The sequence below is a fragment of the Mus musculus genome, chromosome 17 (assembly GCF_000001635.26).
Source record: "Mus musculus strain C57BL/6J chromosome 17, GRCm38.p6 C57BL/6J".
In the NCBI taxonomy this organism is placed as follows: domain Eukaryota; kingdom Metazoa; phylum Chordata; class Mammalia; order Rodentia; family Muridae; genus Mus; species Mus musculus.
Genome location: NC_000083.6, coordinates 74,612,356 through 74,625,933, shown reverse-complemented (window position 1 = coordinate 74,625,933; position 13,578 = coordinate 74,612,356). Strand labels below are relative to the sequence as shown.

At 37.6% G+C, this 13,578-nt stretch overlaps 1 protein-coding gene across 21 annotated transcripts in view; it reads right to left on the bottom strand.

Annotated features, from left to right (window-relative positions):
• The window catches only part of Birc6 (baculoviral IAP repeat-containing 6), a 175,103-nt gene that overhangs the window by 77,423 nt on the left and 84,102 nt on the right, over nt 1-13,578 (bottom strand). For 13 of the 21 annotated variants that reach the window (XR_003952080.1, XR_385268.4, XR_003952078.1 and 10 more), the window contains 9 exons: nt 12,338-12,557; nt 11,502-11,635; nt 10,577-10,714; nt 7,371-7,498; nt 6,096-6,227; nt 3,683-3,898; nt 2,842-3,025; nt 2,028-2,183; nt 695-828 (listed from right to left, as the gene is read on the bottom strand). Coding sequence is in view for 18 of the 21 variants with exons in the window: in XM_011246257.3 (XP_011244559.1) it covers nt 695-828; nt 2,028-2,183; nt 2,842-3,025; nt 3,683-3,898; nt 6,096-6,227; nt 7,371-7,498; nt 10,577-10,714; nt 11,502-11,635; nt 12,338-12,557 (1,442 nt within the window). In the remaining 3 variants the exon portion in view is untranslated. The remainder of the gene's footprint in view (nt 1-694; nt 829-2,027; nt 2,184-2,841; nt 3,026-3,682; nt 3,899-6,095; nt 6,228-7,370; nt 7,499-10,576; nt 10,715-11,501; nt 11,636-12,337; nt 12,558-13,578) is intronic. The other 8 variants (XM_006523522.3, XM_030249453.1, XM_006523526.4 and 5 more) reach the window with 5 other exon arrangements.

Here is a 13,578-nt window from a genome sequence, read left to right as displayed (position 1 = left end):
TTTTAAGAGGCACAAAAGAGCATGCCATATGCGGCATAGTGGGATACATTTGGTAGCAAATGTGCACGGTTTTACTTATTACTCCTGCTGCTAGATTAGAAAAGGATTTGCTAGCTTAGTAACTTTTTCCTAGAACGACTCTTTTGTTGATACTATATACTATACACTGTTCTCTGGATAGCTATTTCATTAATTTCTGGCCATCGGTGTTCACAATTGGCTATGTAATTTTTGAAAGCCTCATGATTAGGTTATTTATTTGATATATACAATATTTTTTTATTATGCATACTTGTTGCAATAAACTTTCTTGTATAATAGAGGTTCTTATAGGACATATTTTTACTATCATTTGTCTCTATGATTTTTTTCAGTTTCTATTATGGTTTCTTGTTTTTTGTGGTTCCTTTAGTTTCTCTTATTATTGACTTCAAGTATTAACGCATTATCGTCTAATAAAACATAAGAAATGATCTCAATTTGTCTGTGTGTGATTCTTAAAACTTCAGTTGGATCCTATGATGGAGCATTCAGTAGGACGTTTCATGAGATCCTAAAACAATACCTGTGCACTGCCTATCTATTGGATGGGATAATGTGGATACCGGTCTCTTAAGTCGAGTTCTTACACAGTGCATCTAGGTGCTATAATTATTACAAAAATGTATGATGAAATTATCCTAACACAAAATACCTTAAAAACTTTGGCTGCAAGAGGATCCTTTTCTAGATCAATATCTAAAGGATCAATGTCAACTTCCATGAGGTCTTGAAGTAGCTCAAGGTCAATTTCCTTATCTTTTTCCAAGGAAGAGAGAGGAGGCGTACCTTCAGATGAGTAAAAAAGACTTCATTGGTAGAATATATTACATGAAATTTAAATGAAACACTGCTTTATGTTATAGAACTAAGCACTTCATTTGCATATAACACACTTTGAAAATATCTAAAGATTTATATTTAATGATTAATCAGCATGCAAACTTATCACTTGACAGCACTATAAAAAAGTCAATGCAATATTGGATAGTGAGTTATTAGTTATTAGTGAGATAAATCTTATTGCTCAAAATAATCATTAGCTTATCTAAAATGGATTAATATTTTGTTACACTTCGTGGTAAGTACACTTCTCTTTAAAGTATGTGAACCATAATTACAGTAGTGTCATGAAAAAACTCAAGCTGAGGCCAAAGAGAGTTAAGTTGTACGACTATTTACTTGAAAAATATTTACTATATAAGAAACTATCTTGCTCCCAGATGTGTCCAATTTTTTAAGTAGTTTCCTATAACTTGAAGTGGTTACTTTTTCATCCTTTCTTTTCACGAATACACATTTATAGGATGCCCAGATAACACAAACCTTTACTAGTTTCTGTACATATATAAAAACCAGTATACCAGTTAAGAAAAGCCAGTTAAGAAAGGGCTAGGGTAGAGATGCACGTCAGTTAAACAAATGATAACATGAGGAGCTAAGAGAGTGCACTGATGGCAAAGGCTTTCTCACGACGAGCTTCTTGGAAGCTGTCTGCAAACAAAGGCTTCCCAAATGAAGAAGCAATCAGTTGAAAGAACGGGATTATGGGGGAACCTATGACTAAAACAAACAACTGAAAGTGATTGTAGGATGTTGTGTGTGTGTGTGTGTGTGTGTGGTGCCTACATAAATGAGAAGAGAGTGCAAATCCCTGCAGCTCATGGTTGGAAGCCACTACATGAGCTGACTCTTCTGTTCCTAATGCTTCCTAAGGTGCTAAGCTCTGGGTATTGTTTCTTCTGCAACAACAGATAAGAAATTAAGATAATATGTGAAAATACTTACAGTGCTATAAAATGAAAGCAATATATAAGTTACACTAAAATAAAATGCTTAATATACTAGGAAATGATAGCAAAAGATATAAAAGGAAAAAGGTCCTGATTTAAAAGACCAAACAGAAAAACACAAAACTCAATTTATATGTCATTAACATTCATGCAAAAGACAGAAGTGAGGGCTGTCTTGAATCTGATCTAAGTCACCTGCTATCTCATGTGTCAATGGTTCATCTATGGTTTCCAGCAGCTGAGCGGGGGACTGCTGCAGGGAGTCATCAGAGTCGCCAGCTGTTGCACCAACATCCTCACTCACAGTGCATTCTTCCATCGCTTCTGCAGCCACCGGAGCCAACAATTCTCCTGTGTTGGAGGAGATGGTCCTAACCATTTTAATAATTTATATGTTTTTATTACCCATATGTAACAGATGAAGAGGCTAACAGAGTGGTTTTCTAACGTCACAGAAGAACTAGTGAGCAGAATGCTTCTCACTAATCAAACAAGTCTTCCCTACCTGCACCGTGTACTTGAGTCACCTAGCAACTTTCTTTTTATTTAAATATTTATTTATTTTATGTATATGAGTACACTATAGCTGTACAGATGGTTGTGAGCCTTTATGTTGTTGTTGGGAACTGAATTTTTTAGGACCTCTGCTCGCTAAAGTCAACCCTGCTCTCTCAGGCCCAAAGACTCATTTATTATTATATATAAGTACAGTTTAGCTGACTTCTTATTCACCAGAAGAGGGCATCAGATCTCATTACAAGTGGTTGTGAGCCACCATGGGGTTGCTGGGATTTGAACTCAGAAAGAGCAGTCAGTGCTCTTACCTGCTGATCCACCTTGCCAGCACCACGTAACAACTTTCTAAAACCATTCTTCCAAGTGTTGAAGAAGATAAAGTTAGACGGCTCCTATTGCAATGTTTATGCATTTAGGAATCCTCTGACATTTTCCTTTAGACATCACTTGAGCTAATTCTGACATACCATGAGAAAAATTAATCTTGACAAACCTGCTAGAATGTCCTGCAGCATACAGGTTAAAGAATACTGAGCCCAGGCACCACCCCAAGAGATGTCTCCTCTGTTGAAGTCAGTTCCAACCAGAAGCAATAACAGTCTTTCTAACTGCGGCTCATTCACAATTTCACACAGATGAATAGTTGGCCTGGTCGCATTTGCAATGCGTGCAAGAACCTGAAACACATTGTGAAATCATGTGCTTAAAACACCAGTTATATTAAAAGTTAATAATAGTAATAATAATAGAACACTGACACAACAGTTTTCAAGGCAGATGTTTAATTTTTCTATAAATTACTTTAAACAAAATAGAAACATTGCAAACTTGCACTTTAAATATTGTATTTAAATTTATTTATTTTCAAGACTGACTTTCTCTGTGTAACTCTAGCTGTCCCGGAATTCTCTGTGTAGACAAGGTAGCCTGCCTCTGCCTGCCATGTTGACTGTTGAGATTAAAGAAGTGAGACACCAGGTCCAGATTTTGTGACTGATTTTAAATTTGGGTGAATATTTACACATAAGCAATGACTGTGCTGCAGGAAAACAATCATGGCATTCAAAGTCATTCAGTAACCTCATCCATGTTGAAACACTTCCTGTGTGAGCTGAGAGAAGAATGAAGGTAGGCACACTCACATTATCTACATTCCCAACCCTCAAGTTTTACCAAACAAACAAACTGCATCTGATTCACCAGGAACTAAGGGAAAACTATCTTTTTAAAACCTTCCAAGGCACAGAGTAAGACCAGGGAATTGAACACAAAAGAGAAAAATTGATTCCTTTCATTAGTCATATCAGTCCAACGCTGTACTGCAGCCTACTTACCTTGCAGACAAACAGTAAGAGGTCTGCATGGCAGGTGAAATCCATGGAAAGAAGAAACAGGACGAGCTTTTGCACTACTGAGATACAACGGTCATGGGCCAGAGTAAATGGAAGAGGCTCAATCTCAGGGCTCTCTTTTGTTGTTGTAACTTCAGTGTCTAAATTAGAACGAGACCATTCTGCTGTCCGGCGCAAGCGAATCAAATCCTTAAAATGCTGCATACAGAAACATACAAGATTTAGAGAAATGTTTATTTAATGGAAACTTTTCAGTATACACGTTTGTAAGATGAAAATATTCAACATTCAACTTCTAATGGACAAAATTTTCATATGTACCGAAAGTGTCCAAGAAAAAAATAGGGGAGTGTGTTTTCTTTAAAACACAACTGTCTCGATGGGCAGTGGTGGCGCATGCCTTTAATCCCAGCCCCTGGGAGACAGAGGCAGGTGGATTTCTGAGTTTGAGACCAGTTTGGTCTACAGAGTGAGTTCCAGGACAGCCAGGGCTATACAGAGAAATCCTGTCTGGAAAAACCAAACCAAACCAAACCACAAAAACCCCAACTGTTTCTTTTGACCAGCCTGAACCTCTGATCCTCCTGTCTTATCTTGCAGATGCTGACCTTATAGGCATAAGTCTTCACACCTGGGTAACGATAAGAAGCTGCCTCCATTGGTTAGCATAAATTATCTCCTCTTTAAAGTACATGATATACAACAGAATTGCATATAGGCCATAAATAGATAAAATCTAATATTTAAAACAAATTTTAACATTGATTCAAATTATTTTAAAATCTAGAAAGGTATACTTTATAGAAATACAAACTTTTACTACCAGAAGATCCAGAAATACCTCTCCTGGGCATATACCCAGAAGATGTCCCAACTGGTAAGAAGGACACATGCTCCACTATGTTCATAGCAGCCTTATTTATAATAGCCAGAAGCTGGAAAGAACCCAGATGCCCCTCAACAGAGGAATGGATACAGAAAATGTGGTACATTTACACAGTGGAGTACTACTCAGCTATTAAAAACAAAGGACGTATTTGGAGGATATCATCCTTTGTGAGGTAACCCAATCACAAAAGAAGTCATTAGATATGCACTCACTGATAAGTGGATATTAGCCCAGAAAATTAGAATACCAAGATACAACTTCCAAAACACAAGAAAATCAAGAAGAAGGAAGACCAACATGTGGATACCCATGGAAGGAGTTACAGAGACAAAGATTGGAGCTTATACGAAAGGATGGACCATCCAGAGACTGCCCCACCAAGGGATCCATCCCATAATCAGCCACCAAACCCAGACACTATTGCATATGCCAGCAAGAATTTGCGGAAAGGACCCTGATATAGCTGTCTCTTGTGAGGCTAGGCCTGGCAAATATGGAAGTGGATGCTCACAGTCATCTATTGGATGGATCCCAGGGCCCCTAATGGAGGAGCTAGAGAAAAGTACTCAAGGAGCTAAAGGGGTCTGCAACCCTATAGGTGGAACAACAATATGAACTAACCAGTACCCCCCAGAGCTCGTGTCTCTAGCTGCATATGTAGCAGAAGATGGCCTACTCAGCCATCACTGGGAAGAGAGGCCCATTGGTCTTTCAAACTTTATATGCCCCAGTACAGGGGAACGCCAGGGCCAAGAAGTGGGAGTGGGTGGGTAGGGGAGCAGGGCAGGGGGAGGGTATAGGGCACTTTTGGGATAGCATTGAAATGTAAATGAAGAAAATATCTTTAAAAAAAAGAAAAGAACTACAAACTTTTGAAGTTGGAATTCAAAGTTACTTAGGTGGTGGTAAATATGGAACAATGACGACAGATTTAATGGGTGTTCACTGTTTTCTCTATTTTGAGGTAAGAGTCTTCCTTCTTGTAATCTACCTGCCTCAACCTTCAATATTGAGATTATGCACAAACACCACCATGATGGAAAAAAATTAACTATATTTAAAAAAAAAAATTCACTGGAACTGAATTCATGTGGCAAGGCAGTTTTTGACTCATATGCACAACTCGATACAAAGAAGTATTAACGCCAAATCTAAATCTTTGCATTATATATCTGGAGAAAAAAGAAATGACAAGTATTTACTTACTACTTTTGTTTAAAAGGATAAGGAGATCATATTTATAAGGCTTTATATTATACCATGAACATAACAGCCCGAAACATCAATGTCAAGTGAGCGCTCTCTAAGACTGCACAGTAACTGCTTGATCCCTAGTTTCCTGGCTCAGAACCCACTCTGAAGGTTGTTTACGAGGCAGGGAGTCCACAAGACACCTCCTCCAATGAAGCTGTATGCTCTGATTCTGAACGTTGATAAGAGCAACATGTTATTTAGTTTCCCAATCATTATTAAAAACCTGATTGCATTGCAAGGGGTAGAGCTTACCTTGGAGGTCGCCTGCTTCAGTTTTGCTTGCTCTACTAGCAGTTTATATGATGAGCCTTTGTTACTCTGTATTTTTTCTTTTTCCATCTGTTCCACCAAAGCCTTCTGTTTTGCCTTTAGTAGGTTAAGTTGCTTAAAATACAAATAAACAACTTAATCTTTAAAATACCAATGTTAAGAACCAAAACGTAAATTATTATATTTCTCTCAGAATTCATACTTTAAATAAAGAAAAATCTGAATAAAAAATTAAAATACTATGGCTAGAAAAATTGCTCAGCAGTTTGGTGATGTTGCATAGGATCTGGGTTCGGTTCCCAGCACCCACACAGCAGTTAGCAACCACATGTAATTCCTGATACCCTCTTCTGGCTGCCTCAATTACCAGCTGCTCATTATTCAGGCAAAACACACATATACATCAAAAGTGAAAATAAATAAAATCTACACAGCAAAGGACTGATGTACCTGACACAGTTAGCCCCAAGAATACAAGTCTGACGAAGCTAGACATAATGAAACACAGTGTATACCTCCCTGACAATATTTTACTTAACTACTACACACAATAAACTACGCAAACCTAAAGGCAGCAAAAGACAATACTATCTGAAACAAAGAATCTGAACACTCCGGGAACCCTTGCATAGACATGCTATTCCAACTTAGGAACCTCTTTGAGAAAATGATAATATACTAACGTCAGAAAAATATGTCCATTTATCCAAGCAAACGACTAAAAATATGTACTTAGAAATTTTAAAAAAAAAGAATAGAAAAAAAAAGAGAGTTTACTTAGCACATCCAAATATCCTGGATGAGAAAATGGGCACACGTTATTCCACAAACTTAAATTTAATACTATCTAATATCCAAGAAATTAAAATCTAAAAGTTAGAGGGGCAGATGACAAGTAACTGTATGTAAAGGTCAACTCAAGGCCACGAGGAATTTAAGAGTAAGTGTTATTGGGTTTTTAAAAAAATAAAACAAAGCAAAAAACCCACATGAACGGCAACATGGAAGGAAAGCCAGAACGAGGCAAACAAAAGCAACACCTTTTAAACTAGCAGAAAAATTCTTCAACAATAGGAACAGAAGACCAAGAAGTTTAAAGAGTATCAAAACTAAGTGAAGTATCGATCTTACCATTTTACAAACACAGTCACCAAAGTAGCAAACCAACAACCTAGACCGCTTGCTAAATGCCTAAATGTCTAAAGTCAACAGATGACATGACAGATTCAAAACTGAAACAAAGTTACAGACCATTACCTGCTTATGATGGACAAGCTGCTTTCTGATTTTTCTGGAATATAATCTATCGAGGCTACTGCCTCCCTTGGAGGATCTATTTAAGTTCTGAGTATGCAGATTATTGTTAATAAAACTCCATTGGTTACCTGGAAAGAAACGTTTTTATTAATAATTCTTTTAACTATGACTTTGGAGTAATTTCACTACAACAAAACCCACAACAATATGTCAACTAAGACAAAGAATTTGAAAGACAGCTCTCTGAGGGTTAAGCAAATTACAGACAACAGAGTCCTGTAGCCAATCTCTTCTGGAGCATTCCAGACACTCTGTCACAAGGCTTAAGATTCATTCTGAACTGAGCCGCAGTGACTCACACCTTTAGTCCCAGGTCTTGGGAGGCAGAGGCAGGAAGATTTCTGAGTTCCAAGCCAGCCTGATGTACAAAGAGTTTCAGGACAGCCGGGCCTGTTCTAGCTCAAACAAAATAAAACAAACAAACAAACAACCCAAAAAACCAAAAATAATTGGGTTATTTAGTTCTTCAAAGGTTAACTTTTTAAGTTCTTTATGTATTCTGGATATTAGCCCTCTGTTGAATATAGTCATTGAAATTATTTTCCAATCTGTAGATTACTGATTTGTCCTGTTAACGGTGTCTTTTGCCTTTGATTTTCAGTTTCATGAAGTCCCATTTGTCAATTCTTGATATTAGAGCCTGAGCTATTGATTGGTGTTCTGTTGTGAAAATTTCCCCCTGTGCCAATGAGTTTGAGGCTCTTTCCCACTTTCTCTTCTATTAGATTTACTGTATCTGGCTTACGTGGAGGTCCGTGATCCACATAAGACTTGAATTTTGCAAAAGGTGATAAATATGAATCTATTTTCATTCTTCTACATACAGACAGCCAGTTAGGCAAGCACGGTTCAATGAAGAGGAAGGGAGAGGAAAAGGGGAAAAGGATGGGGCGGGGGGGGGGGGGGGGTGCAGAAGTCCAACGGGCCAGGAGAATGAAGGCAAATATGTAACCTTGGGGGATGGGAGGTGGGGGGGGACGACCCTCTAGAAAGTACCAGAGATCTGAGAGGCTCCCAGGACTCAATGGGGCTAATCTTAACCAAAGTGGGGCTAAGGAACTCTAAGAGTCCTTCGACGATAGTGACGATAGTCAAGGCATCGAGTGAGAGACAAGGTCACCAACCTAGTCAAAATTTTCTGAACCAGAATTGTTCCTGTCTAAAGGAACTATAGGAAAAAAACTGTAGAAGAAGACTGAAGGAAAGGTGTTTCAGTGACCTGCCCAACTTGGGATCTGTCTCATGGGGGCTGGTGGGGGTGGGGGGTGTCACAGACACCAAGGCCTGACACTATTACTGATGCTACAATGTGCTTATAGACAGTAGTCTAGCATGGCTGTCCTCTGAGAGGTCCACCTAGCAGCTGACTGAGAAAGATGCAACCATTGGACTGAAGTCAGGGACCCCTATGGAGAAATTAGGGAAAGGACTGAAGGAGCTGAAGAGGAGGGCAATCTCATAGGAAAACCAGAAGTCTCAACTAACCCAGACAGACCCCTGGGAGCTCTGGGAGACTGAGCCAACAACCAGGCAGGATTCATGGGCTTGTCCAAGGACCCCCCAGCACACATTTAGAAGATGACTGCCTGGTCTGGCCTCAGTGAGAGAAGATGTGCCTAATCCTCAAGAGACTTGAGGCCCCAGAGAAGGAGGATGCCAGGGTAGGGAGTACCCTCTTGGAGGTAAGGGGGACGAGGAACTCTGGGAGGGGGCACCTGGTGGAGGGCATCTGCTAGATTGTAAATTAATTAATTAATTAATTAATTAATTAAAAACAAAGTCAAAACAACGAAAAACCACAAAATAATTCATTTTGAACAACATAACTTTGATGTGTTGTACACAAGAAATAATAATAGCAACAACAACAATACTAATAAAAGTGCTTTGTACAACAAAGACAGTAACAACATTAAAAAGGTTTTGTACAAGCACCAAAACAGGCTATTCAGATTAATGACTGACAAAATGGGTTTGATAGTTCAAAAGGCAGGCTGCATAACTACATTTACATTGGTGTTTTGGAATAGATCAACACTGTTGTGCATGGTTCTTTCTCTTAGTTGGCCTAAAACCACTCTTCTCTGATCTTCTTTGCTGTTATTTTGAAATAGGGTCTCACTATGTGTATAGCTCTAGCGGACATTTTCAGAGAATGTAATGCTTCTGTTGCCGATAGCTGGAATTAAACATACACCCTCCATACAAATCCCCCTCTTCTGATTGTTTTATTCATAATTTTCAAATGTTTTCCTATTCCTAACACTCAATCATCTTAGATCAAAATCATCAAACCCTGAAGATGTCTTCCATCACTCCTCCTTGATAATATCAAACAATAAAAATAAAAGTTAAAACTTCAATGCAATTTATTCTATACAACTTAAATTTTTAATTACAATTAACTCACTGCTAATGCTTAGCCCTTCATCCTGTAACTGAAGAAATGGATTGATAGACACACTTTTTTTACACCAACATAAAATAAATTCCCCACATTTGAGAGTATTCGTCCACCATCCCAAAATTATTAATATATCAAAGTACATAATTGTATGGATTCTATTTGCTGTATTGATGCATTAGATTCAGTTGCCTCAAATCTTGTATTAAAATCATTGGTAATTATAATGATTGCAGAAATACACTTGGTTTGATGTCTGATTTCCCTTAATTTGTAAACTTTTGCGCTCCCAGCCTACTAAAAGTTAAGTAATAATGTTAAGAATTTCCAATTCAAAAAATAAAAGACAATTGTTGCTAAAGAAAACAAGTGAACTAATATAATTAAAATATAAACTCAAAAAATAAACAAATAAAAAAATGTAAAACCTCCACAAATTCCCTTGCCATAATCTCACTTCTGAAAGTATTGAAGTATGGGTGCAGGGATGAAAACTACAGACATACTGACTGACTAAATAAAATTCCTATCAAGACAAAGAAGTTTGTCCATCACATACAAATTCTATTTCTCAGCAGATTCCGAAAAAAAACAACAACAACAAAAAAACAAAAACAAAAAATGAAGTCATGTTTTCCATAAATTACATACATATGGTTATCTCCAAGTCAATAGCCAGATCAGGAACAAGTGTGGCGTCACTGAAAATCCCCACCAACACGTTATTATAAACTTCTGATACCTGTCAGAAACCTTTCCCTGTCTTTACCATTCAAAGGTTTCTTTGCAGCAGCTGCTTCATCTTCAACAGTGGCCACATAATCCAGTAACCTGGACACCAGCATAACAACCCAACTGATCATGGGAATGTCCAGGACTCCTAGAGAGAAACAAGAACAGAAGACTCAAGTAAATTTGAGTTCTAAGGACAACTGTGACACCATCTTACAAATGAAAACACCCTGCATCATGACCAACACCAAAATATTATAATATATAATGTAATATATGATATATAATACATAAGATACAATATGGACACAAAGTGAGTATAAAAATGAAATCTAATATAAAACAGGATACAAGGGGCTGGAAAGATGGCTCAGCAGTTAAGAGCATTGACTGCTCTTCCAGAGGTCCCGAGTTCAATTCCCAGCAACCACATGGTGGCTCACAACCATCTGTAATGGGATCTGACGCCAATGGGATTCAGACATCTGGTGTGTCTGAAGACAGCTACAGTGTACTCATATACATAAAATAAATATTTAACCAAAAATAAAAAAAGAACAGAATACAAAAGAAGATAAAGGACACACAGGAAACCAAAATAAAACCTGTACCACACCTTATAATTCATACTAACAATTATATTCTATAGCTTATTTAATGCTCAAATGAAACCTATCACTGGCCAAAAAGGAAATGAGCCTTTAATGCTTAAACATTTGAGGAGACAGAAAGATTACAAAAGTGTTCAAGTTCACCATTTAGAAGACAGGGGCAGGTGGATGTCTGTGTGGTCAAAGCAGCCTGGTCTACATAATGAGCTTCCAGACCAGCAGAATCCACATAGTAACCAACAAAAAGCTGAGCATGATGGTGCACAGCTTGAACCCCAGCCCTAACAAGGCAGAAGAACAACCTCTCAGTTCCTTCTATAATACCTTCTGTCCTTCTGTGCATGCTTAACTCTGGCTGAAGAGGTGACAATAAATTGTCCAAGAGGTTTAGTAAACTTTCCAATACTCCACTGTTACTAAGTGATCGCTGTCCAATGCAGGAGAGTAACATAAAGACCCTGCAAACAGATACAAAGAAAATGACCAGTTAGAATCAATTTAAATTATTCCACTTTTAAAGAAATGTATTCACATAGGAACTGTTATAAAGCATGTTTGCCTGTTAAAACCATTCTTTGGTAGGTTAGAAAGAAAGATTTCTATCAGAAGAAATGATGTAAAATGAGTTTCTACTCTAGTTGTTGGTTATTTTTTTCTTTTTTTTTTTAAGTTTTTTTTTTTTTTATTATTTATTATATGTAAGTACACTGTAGCTGTCTTCAGATACTCCAGAAGAGGGAGTCAGATCTCACTACGGATGGTTGTGAGCCACCATGTGGTTGCTGGGATTTGAACTTCGGAAGAATAGTCGGGTGCTCTTACCTGCTGAGCCATCTCACCAGCCCGGTTATTTTTTCTTATGCAACCCCTTAGAAATCAGGCAGAGAACAAACTCCCCAAGAGCCTAAAGAATCGCATTTAGTAGATCTTATAGAAAATACATACCAAGGCCTATTAAGTTCCATAGATTGATTCAGAAAATATCCGAGGGTAAACATATTAGAGCTCATGTCCTTCATTTAGTACTTGTCAACCATGAGACCTATTTTATTTTACATCATCTCCAAACTTACTATCCATGTAAACAAAACTTCACACTCTGACAATGATTCTACAAGTGAAGGTAATTTACAACAAAACCATTAACCTCTCCAACCTACCTATCTTGTGGGAAGATGAGAAGCTGCTCTGAATTATACAGTTCCTGAAGAACGTTAGAAAGAAACTGGCCCCACCATCTCTCACCACCACATAGCTGAACAAGGAGCAGGCCAGTATGCAACCGTATCTTTGGGGTCCCACTGATGCACAAGTGTTTAAACAGTTCTTCACAGGCCTGAGCGTGAAAGGTACTCTGTAAAACTGCAGGAACAGAATGCCCTGTTAGAAAAAGAAACAAATGACTTATCTAAGTGTCTGTATGGTGTTAAGAGCAACACCAGTACACCCACATACACATTTCCCCCCAGCAATCAGTAAACAATTATAATCTATGTATTTTGTGACTTATTTACTGCTTTTATATAGAAATTAGTTGTAAAATATTTAGCAGTAATAAGAGATAGCACATACATTGTGTTTCTTGTTTCTGTGGTCAGGTGTATCAAATTCAATTACAAGTAAATAAGGGAATAAGTATAAATGGAAAAAAATTATCAGATATCTTAGGGGGACTATAAACATAAATGAGCAATCCAAAGTAGTGCATGACTACAAAACACTACTACTGTATTAGGTCAGAATAACTCTTCTACTTTTATGCAATGTTTAATATTTTCTCACTCAAATGCAGATGCATAGTAGTAATTCAACAAACCTAAGAAATCAAGATTCATTTAAGAAACATTAGAATAAGAAGTATGAGGCCACCCTGGTCTACAGAGTTGAGTTCTAGGAAAGCCAGGGATGCTGGGAGAAGCCTTATCTCTAAAAAACAAAAAATGTAACAAAAACTTAGAAAGAAAGAATTGGGATAAAAGGCATGTGGATGTAGTCAGTAAGGAAAGCACCCATTTACCACGTGCCAAGCCTTAGATTCAATATATAACATGGCAACAATAATAAAAAACCTTTAAGAAGAAAATAAATGAGTGAATCTACAGAAATTTCTTAAATACATTAAACAAGATACCAAACTAAAACTGTCCAGACAGACCAGTGAAGAGCACCTAACTAGCATGCATCACGTCTAGATAGACCAGTGAAGAGCACTTAACTAGCATGCATCACGTCTAGATAGAGTGGTGAAGAGCACTTAACTAGCATGCATCAAGTAACAATTCAATCCCCAGCACTACACATTCATTTAAAAAAAAAAAAAAAAAGATTCCCCAGAAAATAATTCTATATACCCAAAACAGGCAGCAGAAAAATATTAACTCATTCCCAAAGTCATTGAGCC